The sequence below is a fragment of the Mastacembelus armatus genome, chromosome 18, assembly GCF_900324485.2.
Source record: "Mastacembelus armatus chromosome 18, fMasArm1.2, whole genome shotgun sequence".
Lineage (NCBI taxonomy): Eukaryota > Metazoa > Chordata > Actinopteri > Synbranchiformes > Mastacembelidae > Mastacembelus > Mastacembelus armatus.
This window is the reverse complement of record NC_046650.1, coordinates 18,718,711-18,739,230: the sequence shown is the minus strand read 5'-3', so window position 1 is coordinate 18,739,230 and position 20,520 is coordinate 18,718,711. Positions and strand designations below refer to the sequence as shown.

The 20,520-nt window shown below is 44.8% G+C and overlaps 1 protein-coding gene and 1 long non-coding RNA gene across 4 annotated transcripts; one reads left to right on the top strand and one right to left on the bottom strand.

Annotated features, from left to right (window-relative positions):
• Positions 1-18,694, bottom strand: LOC113141835 (uncharacterized). The gene is made up of 4 exons (XR_004463294.1): positions 18,322-18,694; positions 7,894-8,456; positions 1,315-7,757; positions 1-1,211 (listed from the first exon to the last, which is right to left on the bottom strand). It is a non-coding gene; the product is annotated as an uncharacterized LOC113141835 (long non-coding RNA).
• LOC113140215 (V-set domain containing T-cell activation inhibitor 1-like) lies at positions 10,311-14,862 on the top strand. 3 transcript variants are annotated; one of them, XM_026324010.2, is made up of 4 exons: positions 10,311-10,493; positions 11,415-11,753; positions 12,003-12,329; positions 13,900-14,862. In XM_026324010.2, exons 1-4 carry the CDS (start codon positions 10,421-10,423, stop codon positions 14,058-14,060), a joined length of 900 nt encoding a protein of 299 aa, XP_026179795.1. In that variant the 5' UTR covers positions 10,311-10,420; the 3' UTR covers positions 14,061-14,862. The 3 variants fall into 3 exon arrangements, with proteins under 3 accessions (XP_026179795.1, XP_026179803.1, XP_026179812.1); XM_026324018.2 differs by lacking the exon at positions 13,900-14,862 and adding an exon at positions 13,017-13,768; XM_026324027.2 differs by lacking the exon at positions 13,900-14,862 and adding an exon at positions 12,959-13,768.
• Positions 18,695-20,520: the final 1,826 nt, after the last annotated feature.

The following is a 20,520-nucleotide window of genomic DNA, read 5'->3' as shown; positions in this document are numbered from 1 at the left end:
AAGAAACAAAGTTTAGACAAAAGAACAAATGACAGTGTCTTTTACGGGCCACTCCCTATTATGCTATTTCACTCAAACTCCCAGAATGCTGCAGGCCAACATGTTCCACATTCCATTGGTTATACGTCTGTGATGTCACCATGAACGTGTGGGCCAATAGGTGGAAGCGTCCAGAGTCAGACTGGAGGACGTGCTGCTACTGAAGGCTCTGATTGGCTCCTGCTGCCTGTAGCCCCGCCTTACATGCTGTCATTTGTTGAAATGAGGTGTCAATCTGGAGCTCAGCCTATGGACTTTCACAGAGACCTTATTGGTGAGTAAGTCCCCCTTGGAGTATTTTGCTGTTCTTGAAAGAGGCTTTAAGTTGATGTGCTGCTGTTGTTGCATCTTAAAATGGTTCCCATCACCGACAGGACAAGAATCTTTCCACTGATATATTGTTTGTGCATCAGCTCAAACCCTGTGGTTGTTCTCATGGACTTCAGGTTTGGGGACTGAAAGTCTTTCCATGTCACTTTCAGCACTTTGGACGTTGTTGTGGTTGTTGTTGTTGTTGTCGTCTGTCTGCTCTTCAGTGACAAACTGGTGGAAAAGGAAACTGTTCTGAGTTTAATTTAAGAGGACGATGGTTCAACATCTACCAGGTGTAGAAGGTGGAAAATTTGACTTGTACCTGTTTGGTTGTGTCTAACTGATCCACACCTCTCTGCTGTGGACAGACATAAAAAGCACGACCACAGACTGATCTTACCAAAAGTTACTGTGGCCACTTTGAAAACGAAGCTGAAGACGTCTCTTTTTTTTTTTACAGCGTCTCAACTAACAGGCCCCTTTAAATTCTGAACGATGTGAAGATGAAAACATGACAATTGTTTTTCATTTTAAACTCATTTCCATCTCTGTATCTGTAGTTTTATTTTACATTTTATCTTTTATCCTACATCATTTTATCTTTTTGTTGATTTGGTGATGTTTATTCTTGCTTTATGTGAAGCTCTTTGAATTGTCTTTGTCTATGAAATAAATCAACTGCAGCATTTTGTTGTTAAACAGGTGAAATAATGTGCAGAGGAATGTCTGCCAGCTGTGGTGCTGGTCCAGCTCAGCTCACGTCAGCTCTGATGGTTTCTCCTGTAGCTCCAGTGGTTCTGCTGTGGTGTCAGGGGAGGTCCAGTCTGGTTTCTGTAGTTTAAGCCTGATAACAAGGCACACTAAAACATACTGCATTAGCACAGTAAAGGGGACCAAAGACTCAGGACAAAGTCATTTTATCATGTAGGGACTGAGACCAGATGTTAGAGTGTGTGCAGTCACCTGGCAGAGACACATGCACCTGTTCCAGGAGGCCGTGGGTCGTTGGACACACGATAGAAGAGAGAACATGGCCGACAGTGTGGAAAAGACCCAGAGTGTCTCTGACCTCTGCAGGACAGTTACTGTCAGTACAGCAGCACAGAGCAGGACTGAGGGATCCAGGCTCACAGCAGGAGACTTTTATCCAGACTCCCACACACATTTCACCTTCAGACCAAGAAGATCCCAGTAATCACCTGCACACATGTCCAGAGAGGTGCTGTGGGCAGGTTCAGGTCACATCCTCCATCTTTGTGGCAGCTCTAACGCCACAGTACGTGGTGACAGTCGTGGTCAATGAGAGCAGGAGAAATGATCAGCTGATCAGCCGTTGGTCCCTGCAGATGAGAACAGCTTCCCCACATTTTCACAACAACTGACTGTGTTTAGATACAGAACTAATGTCTGACTGTGGCTGAGGATTGAAGGAGGTCGTTCACTAATGTGGATCTGTGTGATTCTAAAAATAAGTGACCATGTTCCAGCTGCAGGAGGAGAAACCACGCAGCTGCTGCACCGCCCTGCACGGAGGAAATGGTGGTTTTTACTGCTCAGACTGAGAAGAGTTTGATGTCAAAGGACCAAGAGGTGCAATGAGACAAACCCGTCTTCAGTGTCTGATCTGTGAGTACCGTGGTTTCTGTCACACTTCAGTCGTTCCAGTCTTAGACCGGAGCTGCAACGGTCAGAGCTTCAAATATTATAAAAGAACATCTAGAAAAATCTGATTTTATTGGTTCGTGTGGAGAAAAGACGTCAAGTGTAAAGATGTGACGACATGCAGGAAGAGAAATGCTCTGGTCAGTTGAAGAAGATGTAAAATACTGTGAGGCTCAGAAAACACAGTGTGAGCTGCTGCTGACGACATCTAGGAAACTTTTCTGGCTGTGTAGTTTTTTACTGTTTGGAGCTCGACTTCAAACAGCAGCAAACACTACTGCAGTATGTGGTGCCAGTATTCTGTGGAGTACTGAGAAAACAGCAGTACTTTTACTTCACAGCACAGACAATTTATTCCGTCAGTGCAGTTTCAAGGTGGGGGCACCAAGCTGAGGGTCTCCATGTGGACCCAGACTCCCCTTGTGTTCCTGAACGATGCCAGAAAAGGCTTAATCAGCTCCCAGTGAAGCTGACCTTTGACCTTTGGATGGAAAGTTTCCTAACATCATAATTTTATCATATTTGTGTGAAATGTGGTCGACTGTTTCCAGCACCGACCTGGACCTGGATGTTTAACCAGGCCTGATCTTTATGTAATAATATAGTCGGTGCTTTAATGGGACTACGGAACCTAAAAGGGGCCAATTCCAACAGTGCAGGGCCTGGTCACATGATGATCACATGACCCAGCAGTCAAACTAATAATGATAATAATAAATTCCCTGTGACACTTTAAGTGGAAAACTGTAGATGATGGATGGAATCACACTTTATGCCATCCAACAGTCTCAGCTGTGTCTGTACCTGCAGGGCCGCTGGAGGATATCCCAGCATGCATTGCAAGAGATCCTCCTGGTCTTAATGGACATATTTTCTAGTTAACAACTTTCCACAAAGTGACTGACACACTGCGACCTGGTTCCTGTTGTGGGTCTGCAGTACAGGGACAGGGCCTGGTCACATGATGATCACATGACCCTGGAGTCAAACTAATAAACTGACCTGACTCTCATTTCTCTGCAGCTGTGCTGTCAGTGCTGAGCTGCACAACAGACCAAGGTCAGTGAGCTGTTCCCTTCTGTCTGATCCTCACAGGTTTCTCCTCTATTTCAGTTTGACAACAATAAAAAGGATGATCAGTGTTTGATTCTCACCCTGACAGCTCGTCTGACTCTGAGTCCCAGCAGCTCACAGATGTTTGAAGGAGACTCTTTGTCTCTGAGCTGTGAGGAGGACGACAGCTCTGCTGGATGGACCCTGAGGAGGAACACAACCAGACGACAGAGGACTCAGTGTGGAGCTGGCTGGGGAACATCAGCTGGTTCTTCCTGTAAGATCAGCTACATCTTCCCCTGGGACAGTGGAGTTTACTGGTGTGAGTCCAGAGAGGGAGCAACCAGTCAGAGCATCAACATCACTGTCAGTGGTAAGATGAGCCTGTGGAGTTAGTATTGATGAAGCTGTGTGGAAATGGATGAAATGCTGTAGTTTGTCTCTGTGTTGAGGTGGAGCAGTGATCCTGCAGAGTCCTGTCCTCCCTGTGATGGAGGGAGAAAACATCACCCTGATCTGTAGAACCCAGACATCCTCCGACCTCCCAGCTGATTTCTATAAACACGGCTCCCTCATCATCCATCGGCCTACGGGTCACGTGACCATCCTCCATGTTTCCAAGGCCGATGAAGGCGTCTACAGGTGTAACATCAGGGGCCATGGAGAGTCTCCACCCAGCTGGATCTCTGTCACAGGTCAGCAGCTTCACTTTGATTGACTCTGATTTCAGCCACATGTTCACCTGACCAGGTGGGCTTCTGTCTGCAGGAACACCTACAACCACAGCCCCGTCCACCACTGCAGTCCCACCCCCAGACTCCACCCCCCTCCAGCAGGTGTTCACAGTGGTCCGTTACCTGGTGGTGTTCTGTCCCTACGTCATCTCCACTGTCCTCATGGTGTCTCTGTATCGACACAGACCCACAGGTAACACTCCGAATCAATCAATCAATCAATCAATCAATCAATACCAGTTGTCTCTGACTCTTCTTGTGTCCAATGTTGATAAATTCTCCATTTTCTTTCTCACCTGCTCTGACTGCAGGAAATCACCTGTCTGTCTCCATGGTGATGACCCCACCCACCCATGCTGAGCAGGGATTGGACGATGACTATGATGACATCCCCACAGAGCATCAGTTCTGATTGGCTCTCTGGTCAGAACCTGTTTGAGCCTCAGTGTGTTTTGGACCTCAGCTATCCATCCATACAGGACATTTGATTGGGAACCTCTGTCTCGTCCTCAGGCCTGTTGTTGAAGGAGATGATGGAGGTGCAGCAGCAGCAGCAGCAGCTGAAAGAGACAATAAAAATATTAATAAAATGTAGCTGGTGTATTGAAAGTGTTCAGGTCAGTGACCTTTGTTCTGGTTCTGATAGGCCTGTTGGTTCTTGCTTTATTGGAGGAGTTTGGTCCTGAGAGGCCTGATCTGGTCAGCGCTGTGTTTTCAGCTCCTCAGACTGACCTTGAACACAACTAACAGGGTCACAGTTCAGACCCTGCATGTCAAAGCTGAAGCAGCAGCCTCCTCTCACTGCATGTTCTGCTGTAGGTGATGATTCTGTGTGAAATGGTGTGACAGTGTTGCAGCACGTTGGCTCCAGTGAGCAGCTCTGTGGTCGTACAGTTTCCTGTTTCTGTTCAGTTCCCTCCACCTCTGGTTGGTCTCACTGTGTTTCAGCAGAGGTGTGAAGAACAAACAAATACTTAAACCCTGCTGCCATTTATGAAGTAGTACTGCATCTCTTTATATCTGTACCTGAGAAATAACTTCATGTTCCTCTATAGTGGTACTATTGCTGCTACTACTACTGCAGTATTCTCAGTGTACTGTACTGTGCCAACATGAGTAGTACTAACAGTAGTAGGGTAGTACTGCAGTATTTGTTCCTAAAAGAAACCGGAGCATCATCTGAGAAATAAACCATGATCCGTTTGAACAGGGACACAGAATCCAGGTCTCTGTCAAACTGTGTGATCACAGTGTTCTGATCGGTTATTGATCGTGGAGACATCATGTGAGCAGTCAGACAACAGCACCACCTGCTGGATCCTCTCTGACATGGTGAACATGACACTGAGCAGGAAGTTCATTTTGAACATGGACCCAGAAACTGATGGTTGGATTTCATGGGAATGAATAACAAGTAGACCCAGTCTGGATCTTTATGGATCCTTATCTTCCCGACCTCACTGTGTTCACCATGAGCTCCTCCCTATGTTTCTATATTCACTATTTAAATCACACTCAGATTGTTTTTGAAGTTAAAGGTTAAAGGTCAAAGTACCTGTCCAGCAGAAAGCAGAGTCACTCTGGAAACACCAGAATCAGTTTTATTGCCAAAAATGTTTGTGTGTTTTGTTGTTGTTGTCTCTTATTTTTAAAGCAGTGTTGCCAACTGGGCGACTTTTAGCGACTTTCTTTCCCCCCTTGGCGACTTTTTTTGTCAAAAGCGAATAGCGACAAATCGAGCTACTTTTTCTGATTTTGTTAGCGACTTTTCAGAAGTTTAGGAGACTTGGACGTGAAAGCACGTATCGTCCTACTACACTGTACACGACACAAGCAGCGGGTGCTTTTGTGAGCCCCTCCCCGTCCCAAAGCTCTCAAATGCGGTCAGTCTCACTGTGGCCTCCCGCAGCAGCTGCAGTTAGAGCAGAGGGGAGGGAGGAGACCCCCCCCCCCCACGCATGCGCAAAGTCACCACCGAGCCCGTTTACAGAGCGGCAAGTAAAAGTTAAGTTACTTAATACTATACTATCACATACTATCATACTATAAATCATTGTCAACATTTGACTCGCTGCATCAGACGTTCTCAGTCACCTGTACCACCTCGTCTACTCTGTGTCTGTGAAGATCTAGCTAGCTCACAATGTCAGTCAAAACTATACAGTCAAAAATACTGCAGGCTCCAGTCCTAAGTGGAGCTAAAACAAAGTTAAGAATAAAAAAATAAAAAACACAAAAACCACACAAAAAATTCCACAAAAAAAAAACAAAGTAACTCCGCCACGGTGTCTCTTTTAGGTCACTTTGCTGGTCCCAAGCCCAGATAAAGGAGGAGGGTTAGAATACAGGACAAACTGATTATATGTAATTTGGGTTATTTTGAAAAATAGTCTATTAAATGGCTAAATTAAAAAATCTAATTGACAAAGGATCAACTGAAAATACATTTACAGTTCTAAACATATTTAATCACTTTTTAGCTCTCCCACAACATTATTCCTTTCTCCCAGTGTCCATCACAAATTGACAAGCAAAATGACACTTATGCAAATTAGGCGATGACGTCATTAGAGACTTCTAGCGACTTTTAGGACAGCCAATAGCGACTGTCCTTACTGAGGAGCTGGCAACACTTGCAGCTGGTCTCAGGACACGCACGGTGACTTTTAATGAACCAGAACCCAAACATTTTAAATCCTCGGGCAGTGTGAGTCCACACGGTGCCGACACACACCGAGCTAAGCATGCATTTAATGTTTAATACACACACAGAGACATGGATGGTGGGACTGACTGTTGGCTGTGAAATATGTTCTGGATCACAGATGTTTATAAAGGAAATGGAAGTCCACTGCTTGATTACAGATAATGGTCCAATATGATTCTTGGTGCTGACCTTCTTAATGTGAGGACTGTCCCATGTTCTTCACATAGTTTCAACCTTGTTGTGAAAAAGGCCCAGAAACAAACTCCTGCATTAACTGATATTAGAACAAGAGCTGGAAGAACTGTGACCTTTGTTACCCGTCTGAGTCCGACCTCTCCAGAGGAGAAGACCCGCTCGGTTACTGGGCTACACCTGCAGCTATGGACCCCCATGTTTTTGGGATGGCCAAGATCTACCTTCACATGGCAGCTCCATCAGTGCCATGTGAGCAGGTCTTCTCCAAAGCTGGAGAGGTAGTGAGCCCCAAGAGGAGCAGATTAAAGCCAAGACTGTAGAGATGATTCTTTTTCTAAAGAAAAACCTTTGAACCCACACAAATGCCAAAGTCCCTGAAATCCCCCATTTATAAAAGAAAAACCAAAGGTGCATAAGCCCCAGCATCAAAACACACAAATCCAGTTTGACTATTCCACATATTTGCCTCATCAAGGCTGCCTGTTGGACAAACATCTTTAAATACTGGATTATACAAACACAATGACACACGTCTGACTAAAGAACTTTGATTAAAGCCTCAGACAAAGACAGAATATAAGATCCATTACAGCCTGAAGCAACGAGGCTCAGTCAAGACATCTGCTCAGATGCAGTTCTCAAAGACAACCAGCAGGTGTCGCTGTCTGACTGTGTCAGAGGCTTCGAAGCAGTTTGTGTTTTCAGGCCACTTGTCTCAAAGTGGCTCATGAAGCGCCACGTCATTATCAAAAACACTCTATTAAAAACGTGACTTTAAACACTAATATATTAATATAAATAAACAACAATAATATAATATATAAATAATATATAAAAATAATAATATAATAACTAAAATAATAATTAAAAAAAGGTTAAATGTCCTGGCACCAGTAGCACCAATAACCCTGTTCCAGCTCCTCCTGCTCCCATGTCTGCCGGTTGTCACACTGGACCCAGGACACCAATCCCTCTAAACTTCCTGGAGGTTGGTGGGAGGGAGAGGAGGACATTTGGGAGCCCTGGAGACCACATGTTTGCACTGATGTGGATGGCTGTAAAAAGAAAAAAGTTATAATTTTAACATCCAAACAATTACTCAAAATAACATGTAGCTAATTGTTATCCATCTTTATAATTATTAGATTTGAATAATCAAATACCCCAAAGCGTAAAACAGATGTAACTTACGGTCTGTGGAAAACATGGAGGATCTCCTGCAGGCAGGCTCATGGGTGATGGTGTGCCTCAACCCGTGCTCCTCCAGGGTGGTGGTGAGGAGGCTGAAGTACTATTCAATGGGCCCCCTCTTGGCACAGGATGCCCTCCCACGGTCAGTGATGTCTGGGGTCCTGGATGTAAGGCGATGGTGATGCTGCTCCCTGAAATGAATCCACCACGTCTGGCCAAGCGCCATTTTTGGTGCCTCTGGGTGGTGGAGGTTGTAAAGGGCCAGAGCGTGGGCCACGACCTTCTTGACCTGAGGCTTTGTCAGAGGAAACCCATGACTGGCAGAATACAAACAGTACTCCACCTGGGAATTCTCATCTTCAGGGGTGAGAAGTGTCCTCTGTCCTGACGCACAATCAGAGGACACCCTTCCATCGACTCTGTTTCTCAGGGTGGTCTTGGGAATGACAAACTGTTTGGCTGCCTGCCTCACACTGACCCTCCTGTAACGCCAGTTCCATGGCCTCCAGGGTCCACTTCCTTGTCTTCCTCTCCCGCTTCCTGAGCTGGTGGATTTTAGGCATCTATAAATGAACAATACAAACTTTGGTGAAAAGACTAAATTCATGTTCTGTATATGGACAAATACAGTTTTAAATAGTACCAAACACAGCCCCCATATTTACCACAAGAGTAGCTGTGGATGTTTGACTTAAAGGAGTCCATTTTAGTTTCAGTAACATCTTGATGCTTCTGTGAAAAAACAGTAGACACACACCCTCATACACAGACTGCATCACGGACTATAGAAGCTTTTGCTTTGAAAACACCGTGCCCTCCCGGACAGTGTTTTCCAAACAGCAAGCCCTGGATTATCCCTGATATCAAAGCTCTCCCGAAGGACCCACCACTTCACAGCTCCATGGACCCCGCCCCCCAGGTGAGTAGTGAACTGAGGATGATCAAGGCTACAAAGGCAGCTGGACCAGATGGCATCAGCTCCAGGCTCCTTAAGTCCTGCGCAGGTGAACTGTGTGGAGTTATGGAGCATGTCTTCAACCTGAGCCTCAAGCTGAGGGTGGTACCACAGCTCTGGAAGACTTCCTGTGTGGTACCAGTGCCCGAGACACAGCACACTAAAGACCTCAACAGCTTCAGGCCGGTGGCTATCACATCTCATCTGATGAAGACACTGGAGAGACTGGTCCTGGGCCACCTCCGCTCCGTGGTGAGCTCAGGGATGAATCCGCTGCAGTTCGCCTACCGACCCGGCATCGGAGTGGAGGACGCCATCATTTTCCTGCTTCACCGTGCTCTGGCCCACCTGGAGAAGCCCGGCAGTGCTGTGAGAATCCTGTTCTTTGACTTCTCCAGCACTTTCAACACCATACAGCCGGTCCTTCTAAGGGGTAAACTGGAGAAGGCTGGTGTGGACTTGGACCTGGCGGAGTGGATCCTGGACTACCTCACAAACTGGCCCCAGTTTGTGAGGTAGTCCAGGACGGTGTGTCTGCCATCCTGACCTACAGTGTGGGGGCCCCCCAGGGGACTGTCCTGGACCCCTTCCTCTTCACCCTTTACCCTTTGGACGCCCCCCCAGGGGACTGAAACAACATGGACGGCTGTGTTCTGCAGAAGTTCTCTGACGACTCTGTGAATGTCGGGCTCATCGCTGATGACGATGACGCAGAATACAGAGGACTGATGCATGACTTTGTGGACTGGTTTCTGCAGAACCACCTCCTCATCAACGCAAGGAAGACCAAGGAGGTGGTGGTGGCCTTACACAGATGTTGGTCTACTCTCCCCTCATCAGTGAACATCCAGGGAATGGCCATAGAGAGAGTCGACTCTTATAAGTACCTGGGTGTTCACCTGAACAACAAACTGGACTGGCCTCATAACACAGATGCACTGTACAGGAAGGACCAGAGCCGACTCTACCTCCTGAGGAGACTGCAGTCTTTTGGGGTGAAGGGGGCACTCCTGAGGACCTTCTATGACTCTGTGGTGGCATCAGCCATCTTCTACAGTGTGGTCTGCTGGAGCAGCAGCATCAGGGAGAGGAAGAGGAAGAAGCTGGACAAGGTCGTCAAGAAGTCCAGCTCTGTCCTAGGCTGTCCTCTGGACTCAGTGAGGGAGGTGGGTGGATTCTTTAAGAGCCTTCCTCCAGTCATCCTACTCATCTACTTGTTTCCAAGCAGGTTTATGTGACTTTATCCTCTGCTTTAAAGACAAAACGGCCTCAAGCTACAAAATGCAGAGAGCAGATCTTCCGAGTGTAGCAAAAATAAAGGTAACTAGCACTTTAACCAGGGAAACAGATCCATAAAGACATATGGGCTTTGGCATAGAAATAGTTTCATGACTTACCGGTTCATCGCTAACATCAATGCCCGCGGAAAGACCGGAAAAAGGTATCAGACCGGAAATGTCACCATCGGAACAGTTTGGGTGGGACACAGGCCCTTGTCCTCAGGAGTTTCCGCAATCCGACAGTTTTCCTGTTCTTGTCCAGGGTCAGCGATAACTATACAACAGAGACCGGATGTCTGCCTGTGTCACATGGATGGTTTTTGTGGGTCTGATCGGATCCTCGGTGCTGGGTCCTGTCTATGGAGGTAAGCTGGGTCAGTGAATGCACCACGGTATTGACTGATGTTGTGTTGTTAGTCACTGAGCTGAAAGAAACCAGTTCCAGTGAAACCGGTTCAGGTCTGGGCTCAGACACGGACTGGACACATCACATGTCCTGCTGGTCTTTGCTTCCTGGTTTGGGTGCTGTTGTTTTTGTTCTGTTGCGGTCATGGCGTCAGCTGCAGAACAAGCCCTGAAATAATTCACTTTACATTTTCACCGACTGGGTCTGGACCCTTCACCCTGGCGGCTCCAGGACTGGGACCGACTGAGCTGCATTTCTGGGCCCCATTAAAACACGACAGGTTTAGAAGAAGTGCAGGTCAGAACCTGTAGAGCAGCTTCAGCAGCATCAGACTCACTGTCATTATATTATTCTGTTGTTGTTATCAGGCTCTTTTCATCAGGACCAGGTAGAGATGTGGGTTTTTGGCTCTGACCTGTTCATGGACACTGACTAGACTGGTTTCTGGACTCTCCCACATGGTCCTGATCCAGGACACAATCAATCAGATCCATGGACAATATTTTCCTATTGGACACATTATCCAAGGTTAACAACTTGACGTAGAAGTTCTTGGACCAACCTGAGTCTCTCCCAGGCTGCGTTGGACAAGGGAGTTAATTTGAGAAGGAAAAACTTTACTGGTCTCACTGTCCAGGAATTAAAGTCCCTGGGTTTCCCTCATTAATGTCAGAAATTAATTCTTTGTTGAATTGTTTCAGTCTGGACCAAAGTCTGGACTGACCCAATAATAATAATGATTCTAATGTCCTTACTGTCTCAGCCTCCTGGCTCAGACTTTGTCCAGACAGCAGAGCTGTTTGATGAACAGATGAAGATAAAAATGTTTCCCAGAGAGCCGTGGTACTGATTCCTGCTTCTGTTTCCTTTTATGGTCCAGACCCAGAACAGATCAAAGCCAAACCTGGAGAAAACGTCACTCTTCAGTGTCGAGGATCCAAAGATGATAATGTTGTAATGTTAAGGTGGGTCAGACCTGATCTGGAGTCACGGGGTTATGTCTTCGTCTTCAGAGACCACATGATAGATGAAGAAGCCCAATATGAAGCTTTTCGTGGTCGAGTGGATCTGAGAGATCCAGAGATGAAGGACGGAGACTTTTCTGTGATTCTGAAGAACGTCAGGATCAGTGACACTGGATCATATGAATGTTACGTTGGAACCAACGGAAACAAACCAAAGCTCATCAACAACATGAGCCTGAAGGTGGAATATCCAGGTGAGTCCAGACTCAGGTGAGTTTAGAGTCCCGACTCAGGTGAGGGTGAATTGCAGTTTCTTCCTGTTTGATTTTGTTCAGGTCAGACTGAATAATTCAGATCCAGATCCAGTCCCTGCTGTCCCCTCTGACCCAGTTCAGCAGAGACCAGTGTCCCCTCTCTGACAGCCCCTCACTCTGATTGGCTGCTGTGGAAGTTACACCTGGACCCTCTAACCTCTGGTCTCTGTCTGTTCCTCTGTTCTTCAGACATCACAGCTGAACCTGGACAGACTGTCACTCTGACATGTCGAGCTCCCAGCAGCTCAGAGATCAGAACTCTGGAGTGGACCAGACCTGATCTGGATCCAAAATATGTATTTGTGTATTGGAACAATCAGCCTGATCCAGTAAACCAGCATCCATCTTTTAAGGAGCGGGTGGAGCTGAAGGACTCACAGATGAAGGATGGAGACGTGTCTGTGACTCTGAAGGATGTGACGTTTACTGACACTGGGACATACGAGTGTCGTGTCTTCCAGGGTCAATCAAAACCACCTGAACCCACCAGCATCGTCCACCTGAGAGTCTCAGCAGGTGAGTGTGTGTTTGTAGCAAAAGGAAAACCCCACTTTGATTTAGGCCTGAAACATTCCAAGTGGTGGGGGTTCAACATTCCAGGATCCAGACCCCTGCCTTAAACACATCACAAACTGAGTGATTTTCAAGAAATTTCAATTTAAGCAAACAGTCTAAGGACTGTCTTATCTGTTGAACTCCAGCTAAACCTGAAACAAGACACTCTAACCAAGCTATAACCACAGAACCAGCGTCCATGAACAGGAGATAATGAAAGTACTGAAAGTAATGAAGTACAGTCAAGGTGGCAGTGAAGTAATCACGCCTTTAATGATATCCTCTGAAATCCACAGTTTTGGACAAAGGATTAATATTTTCCCTCTCTGTAGGCAAATCTCTGATTCAGTTTATGACTTTGAATTCCCCGTCTCTCTGCAAAAGTAGATAAACCTGTGTTCGCTCTCACTCTCTTTTTGCGTCCTCTGCTCTCCCCTCTGAATCTTTCTGCTGCTTTTTGCTCGTTCCTTTTTTAACAATTTCTCTTTTTACGGTTTTGCTTCAATTTGAATTCTTGATCCTTTTTCTTACTTAGTTTTTGTACGTTTGCGTGCAAACTTTAAATAACTTATTTTTCTTTAATGTTCAAGTTACCAGTGACAAGTTACATGGCAAAGTCTTTGCATTCCTTTCAATCACTAATTGAAGACGTACAGCAGCAACTCGTCAGCCCAGCTGAGTTTCCAGCAGCTGCACCGTCAGGCACAAGGCATCTACGGGCCCCTTTTTAATCCTCCGTGTGACGAAGAGGCGTTTCGGGTTCGTTAACCAGAAGTTCGCCTCGGGAACACCAGACTGATGACATCGTGGGGTGTCAGCCAGCCTCCACGAAACGACATCAAAGTAGGCTGCACCTGCCTCTCTATCCTCTGAATCAGCTGGTGTCTCACTTACTGCTGCACCCAATCATTTTCCAAAGTATCTACGTTTATTAAGTAATTACTGTCACTAGTTCCTCTGCAGGGTCAGTGATCAACCTACACTGCCACTTTGACTACTAATAGTCAAAATCACTTAGAATTAGATGAGTTAAATTGTTATTCATGTTATTTGCAGTAACGTTTGAAGTATACAATCCTATCATCTATGCTCAGTTTAATACATGGAGGAAACCTCAGTCCTTCTCTCCTGGTCTCTGTGGGTTGTGAAGATATAAGGTCACTGTTGGGTATCGAACTCATTCTTCAGATTTCCAAATTGATAATTGCATTCATATAATTTAAACGGCCAGGCCATGAAAACGACTTGGTGCTCCGAGCTAATTCGTTGATGATTTTCAGAAATGATTGATAAGAAAATTAATAAATTCAAAATCGCTACATGTTTGTCTGAGCAGCAGAGCTGAAGCTGCTTCCTGGTTGTTGATGTGAGACCAGATGTTTGTGTTTTCTCCAGATGTTGTTGATGAGACTTTGTAGAAAACAGCTGGATGAGTGATGTGGTCAAAGTGCAGGAGATAATGTCTGACAGGAGTTTGTTCTGTTCTTCAGTCTTCACCTACCTGACACCTCACACCTGTTCTCTCCTGCAGGTCATGGACCTGTTGGACTGGCTGTGGGTCTGACAGTTGTTGGTATTTTGCTTCTTGTTGCTGCTGCTGTTGTTGGTTTTATGTTTTATAGAAAACGATCCAGACCCACAGACCAGAATCCAAACCCACGTCCTGAACAAACACCAATGAACCCAAAGTGAACTGGGTCAGACCAGTTGGGCTCTGGTCCTGCTGCTGTCCGGGACCAGTCCAACACAATCAGCCCAGAGTCTTGACTTGGAGGTGGACACAAGGATGGAGGAGACCAGGATGGACCTGTTGGACTGGCTGTGGGTCTGACAGTTGTTGGTATTTTGCTTCTTGTTGCTGCTGCTGTTGTTGTTTTTATGTTCTATAGAAAACAATGCAGACAAAATGCAACCACAGGGGGCACAATCCAGTGTCTTCATGTGCTGGTCCCAAGTCTGGGTAAATGCAGAGGGAAAGGAACCCGACATAAAATTTAAGCCAAATCAAACATGCGAACCGCAAATATGACTTCCATACCTGACTTCAGTCTGCAGACACATCAACATGTGTATTTATCTCAACTGTGACGTGAACTAACATGAGACACATGTTCCTGAGTCAGACTCACTGTTTGTTTCAGCTGCTTCATTTTCTAACTTCAAAGCTCTGAAGCTTCTGTTGCTTTAACCACAACATGAAGCTGAAAACTCTGTAAATAATGTTTTTATTTCTAAATTCAGTTTTTATTCATGATGCAGGTCCATGTGGTTTGATCCTAAAAGCTGTTGACTGAACATGTTGCTGCAGGTCCTGAGCTGTTTATTCCAGCAGCTGGTCTAAAGTCCAAACTATGACCTGTTGAAAACTTCAGTCTGTTTAATCCATGTTTTATTTTAAATCTGTCCTTTATGTTTGAATCTGATGTGAGCAGCTTCAGTTTCAGCCTGATGTGGCCTGTAAAGCTTTTCTTTAATAAAGTCTGACTGGACTCAGCTCTGACTCTGGGTCTTTCTGTCTGATCCAGCTTTTTCTGGTCCAGTAGTGACCCAGTAACTGGTGGAACATTTGTACTGGACCCAGCTGGGACAGAGGGATTGGACCTACTTGTAGTTTGTGCTCAGCAAAGAAGTAGGTTTGTTCTTCAGGGAACAGAAAGTACCAGTTTGTCCTAAACGCACCACGGCCTCAGAAGATCCTGACTCAACAGAAGCTGCATTTGAGCCTCAGACAAACTTTGCAGTGAGTTTTTGCTCAGAATCAAAGTCGTGCAGTTTGTCCCTCATGGGTTCCAGTGCAGAGACGTTCAGGGTCAGCGAGGAGAGTAGGAGAAGTGAGGACCATCATAATTACATGCATCAATCCACCTGTGCTGTGTGGGATCGGACTGGACTGTGTTGGGGTCATAATAGTATGAAGTTACTGATTGTATTAAGTAACTCTATAGATGTTCATAGGGAAGCAACAGTCAACAGTGAGCTCCTGTGTGAGGACATAAACAGGGAAGGTGTAGTCTCACTAGTGTAATCTGCTATAGCCAGCTAGTTAGAACTGTTGCTCCATAGGGTGGAACACGGAGTTAGCATTAATTTCTTAGAATGCATAGTGTTCTAGTTGACAGGGTTGATGGACAGAAGAAGACTGAAGCCACCTACAGGGTCTAGGCTCATCGGGTGGGATGCATATCGTGCCGAGGGGCCACCACGATGGGAGGGCTGAGTTTAAACCACGGTGCCTCCCCAACTGTTTAGATTAAATAGATGGAAACACATTCCCATATATAAGTTTGTGTAATGCTCAGTTAGACACTTCTCTCTTTGTGAAGTTGGTTGGAGGCTGCGATTTTATGGACAAAGAGAAGTTCATGTACATGATGATTCTTCAACGCAAATAAATCTTCTGAATTGATTTATTGAGACGAGTCCTCACTGCAGAAAACGAACGAGCTTACAACTGTTATAGGTTAGTTAACGTCAGATACCCAGCAGTATATAAAGTACTTCAAATTAGAAGCATTTAAGGTAGTTAACGTCAGCTACCCAGCGGTATCTAAAGTACTTCAAATTAGAAGTATATAAGTTAGTCAACGTCAGCTACCCAGCGGTATATAAAGTACTTCAAATTAGAAGTATATGAGGTAGTTAACGTCAGCTACCCAGCGGTATATAAAGTACTTCAAATTAGAAGTATATGAGGTAGTCAACGTCAGATACCCAGTGGTATATAAAGTACTTCAAATTAGAAGTATATGAGGTAGTCAACGTCAGCTGCCCAGCGGTATATAAAGTACTTCAAATTAGAAGTATATGAGGTAGTCAACGTCAGATACCCAGCAGTATATAAAGTACTTCAAATTAGAAGTATATGAGGTAGTTAACGTCAGCTACCCAGCGGTATATAAAGTACTTCAAATTAGAAGTATATGAGGTAGTTAACGTCAGCTGCCCAGCGGTATATAAAGTACTTCAAATTAGAAGTATATGAGGTAGTTAACGTCAGCTACCCAGCGGTATATAAAGTACCTCAAATTAGAAGTATATGAGGTAGTTAACGTCAGCTACCCAGCGGTATATAAAGTACCTCAAATTAGAAGTATATAAGGTAGTTAACGTCAGCTACCCAGCGGTATATAAAGTACTTCAAATTAGAAGTATATGAGGTAGTTAACGTCAGCTACCCAGCGGTATATAAAGTACCTCAAATTAGAAGTACATGAGGTAGTTAACGTCAGCTACCCAGTAGTATATAAAGTACCTCAAATTAGAAGTATATGAGGTAGTTAACGTCAGCTACCCAGCGGTATATAAAGTACTTCAAATTAGAAGTATATAAGGTAGTTAACGTCAGCTACCCAGCGGTATATAAAGTACTTCAAATTAGAAGTATATAAGGTAGTTAACGTCAGCTACCCAGCGGTATATAAAGTACTTCAAATCAGAAGTAGATAAGATAGTTAACGTCAGCTACCCAGCGGTACATAAAGTACTTCAAATCAGAAGTATATAAGGTAGTTAACGTCAGCTACCCAGCGGTATATAAAGTACTTCAAATTAGAAGTATATAAGGTAGTTAACGTCAGCTACCCAGCGGTATATAAAGTACTTCAAATTAGAAGTAGATAAGATAGTTAACGTCAGCTACCCAGCGGTATATAAAGTACTTCAAATCAGAAGTATATAAGGTAGTTAACATCAGCTCCAACATTAAAGTGATCAACACAATAATCATCAATAATTATAATCTAATAATATCAGATCCATTCATGTGAAATGGGCCATTCTGCACAATGAGTACTTTTACTTTGGATACTTCAAGTACATTTGGATGATGGTACTTTTAGAGTTTTGCATTTTGATCAATAACACATTTGGTGAGTAAAATAATCAGCTTTACCTGTTTGTGTTGACTAGGACTAGATGGGGACTTGTGACTTGGCTCTACCTGCTCTTGGTTCAGTGAATGTCACTGTACAATCGTTTCATTGCACCAAAGCATTTTGGTTCAAAATAAACTGAAGTGACATTTTAATATAAAGTAACATAAAAGTTCCAAATGCTTAAATATCATCTTTGCATTTTTTAACGTGCCCCTCTGATTAAACACTGGTCCCCAGAGGCCCCCACAGTAAAACTGGCCTAGAACTGCTACTGTCTCCTCCTGGTTCTGCTGGAGGTTTTTTCTTCCTCTCCACTGTCACCAAGTGCTGCTCATAAGGGATTTGTTGGGTTTTTGTTTTTTGTAAAGTGCCTTGTTGATTGTGTTGTTATTGGACCCACTTGGTATCGGACCAGAACCAGATCCTGTGGTATGACCCAGGTCTACCATCACACTGTGTCAATTAAATGTGGGCCTGGACAGTTTGGTTGTTATTCAGACACCAACATTAAACGTATGGACAGTGATGGTCAGAGTCAGAAACTGCTCATTACACAAACAAACTGATAAAACAATCCAGTTTTTGTAAAACAGGTCACGGACTCTGGACTATGACAACAGGAACCATCCTCCATTACAGCTCGAGTAAACGACATGAACTCCACCTTTAGAGGAGGAAGAGAAGAACAACAACGCCCCATGACATGACCATGACTCAGGGCCCCCACTCTGAATAAAACCTCAGTAAGACCAGAAGTCTGTTAGTTTTCAGAAAATATTTGACATTTAACAGGATTCAGGTTTTCTCCTCAGAGAAACTTCTGAAAATGTGTTTTCTTTGCGTCTAATTATCGACTGTTGGAAAGAGGAAATGAAGACACGTCTCTGCTCCGTTGCAGACACACGGACAAAGTCTGAACCATCGATAAACAGTTGATAATGATTTATACCAGATTGTTCTGGAACTCCAGTCATTGAGCCCAGACCTGAACCTGTTTCACTGGAACTGGTTTCTTTCAGCCCAGTGACTAACAACACAACAACAGTCAATAACGTGGTGCATTCACTGACCCAGCTTACCTCCATAGACAGGACCCAGCACCAAGGATCCGATCAGACCCACAGAAACCATCCATGTCAGACAGGTAGACATCCAGTCTGTTGTTTAGTTATCGGTGATCCCTGGACAGAAAAATAACAACGTGCAGCAGAAAGTCACAGAGACCAGATCCTGTCAGACTGGCTGACTTCCTGAGCTGCAGTTTGACTTGATGTGGTTTGTTTACGTCACGCCCAAACCACCGTGACAGAGGAGTCACGTGATTTACAATGAAACAACAGAGATTCCAGGAAACAGCTGAGCTGAACAGGCTCTGATGATGATGATGATGATGATGATGATGATGATGATGATGATGATGATGATGATGATGATGATGATGATGATGATGATGATGATGATGATGATGATGATGATGATGATGATGATGATGATGATGATGATGATGATGATGGGACGTTATAAAGTCACTGAGCCACATATGATCCATCACACACACAGTTTCCTTGGGCCTGTGTGTCTATAGATGTTCATTGCAGTGCAGTTTGCTTCAGTCAGCTCAGGGTGTGAACTCATGTCCATGTGGTCCAGGGACAGGAAACCTGAAGGATCTGAACCAGGACCACACTTTGCTGCTGCAGTGATCTCTGCTGTCCTCAGCTGGTTTCCCTACAGGGGGAGCACATGCACACTTGGTGAACAGAGACCTGGTGACTGTTAGACCGTGCAGAGAGATCACGTCTCCAGGATCCCTGTTGCTGCCAGAAGCTGGAGTCCAGCTCTGAGTCCAGCTCTGAGCTCCTCTGCAGCCACTGACACAACCTGCTGACTATGGACTGTGGGAACAGTTGAAGCTGTGAGGGACCTCACCACATCATCACGTTTGTTCCCAGAGGCAGCAGCTGCTCCTGACTCCAGTGGACTTTGGACTCAAGTTGGTCTGAAACAGCACATGGCAGCAGAGACTCAGGACCACACAGTGATCCGATCAGTGTCAGAACCAGACAGAACCAAGAGGTGACAGTCACATCAGGTGAGTTCAGCTAAAGTGAGTTTAAAATGTTCATGACTGAACATTCACCTCCAGTTAAAGTCTGAGACTGGGTCCAGTCTCTTTCCACCCACATTAGTTCAGTGGTTACCGTCAGACACTCAGGTCTCACTTCCTCTCTGCCGACCCACAGCTCACTTCTACAGGAAGATGCAGCTGTCTCACACAAATGTCTCACTGAAATTATAAAGTTCATATTTTATGGGACTGTAGCTTCACTAAGAACTGGTTTTCCTAAGTCCTACAGACTCTAGTCAGGGTCCAAACAACAGACCTACTAAGTTTATTGTCAGCACTGTGGACCAGCAGGTTAAACTAATTATTAACTACTTTTATTTATAAGGCAACAACTGACACAAAGTGCTGTACGCATGAATCAACTAAACATAAAGACAAATTAAATAAAAACAATAAAATTATGAAATGACCTCAGTCTGTCCTGTCGTCCCTCATCATCATCTATTATACAGGTAATAATTAAATCATTCACTGTTTTATTTTGTTCCTCAGTATCTGTGTAACATGGAAAGTGTTTCCATATTTTGTTTCTGTCTTTCTTGTGTTTCTCAGTGTCTCAGTTTCATCGTCACCACAGAGAAACTTTTGTCTGAATCATAAACGTGTCTCATAGTCGACTCAAACCACATCAACCACACAGGAAGGCTCAGCCTTTAACTGGGACACCGACCTGATCTGAGATCAGAGCTCATGTTACCTACTGAGGATGGAGGCCACGTCTCTGCTCCGTCTGCTCTGTGAGTAACTCTCTGTGTTTGTGTCTCATAACTTCAGATAGTTCAGATTCCACCACAACACGACTGGAGTCCTGATGTTTAGTTTCTTCTCTGTCTCTTTTCCTCTGCACAACATTTTTATGTTTCTGTTCTAGTTTGTTCTAGTTTGTCTGTTAGTCCCAGTCTGACTCTCTGGTTCTGTCCAAGATCCCCTGAGAGCCCAGTTAGTGTGGAGTTACTCTGGAGGAGGCTGCATGTGTCAGAGAACTTACTGGTTCCCAGGCAGAACACTCCTCATCTCTGGTAGAACCTGCAGGAGAACCTCCCATAGAACACATGGCAGAGGACTAGACAGAGATTACCCATCATTCAAAGCAACAGACAGTAGATGTTCCATGTAGTCCTCACAATGTAAAGTATATCAACCTGCCAAT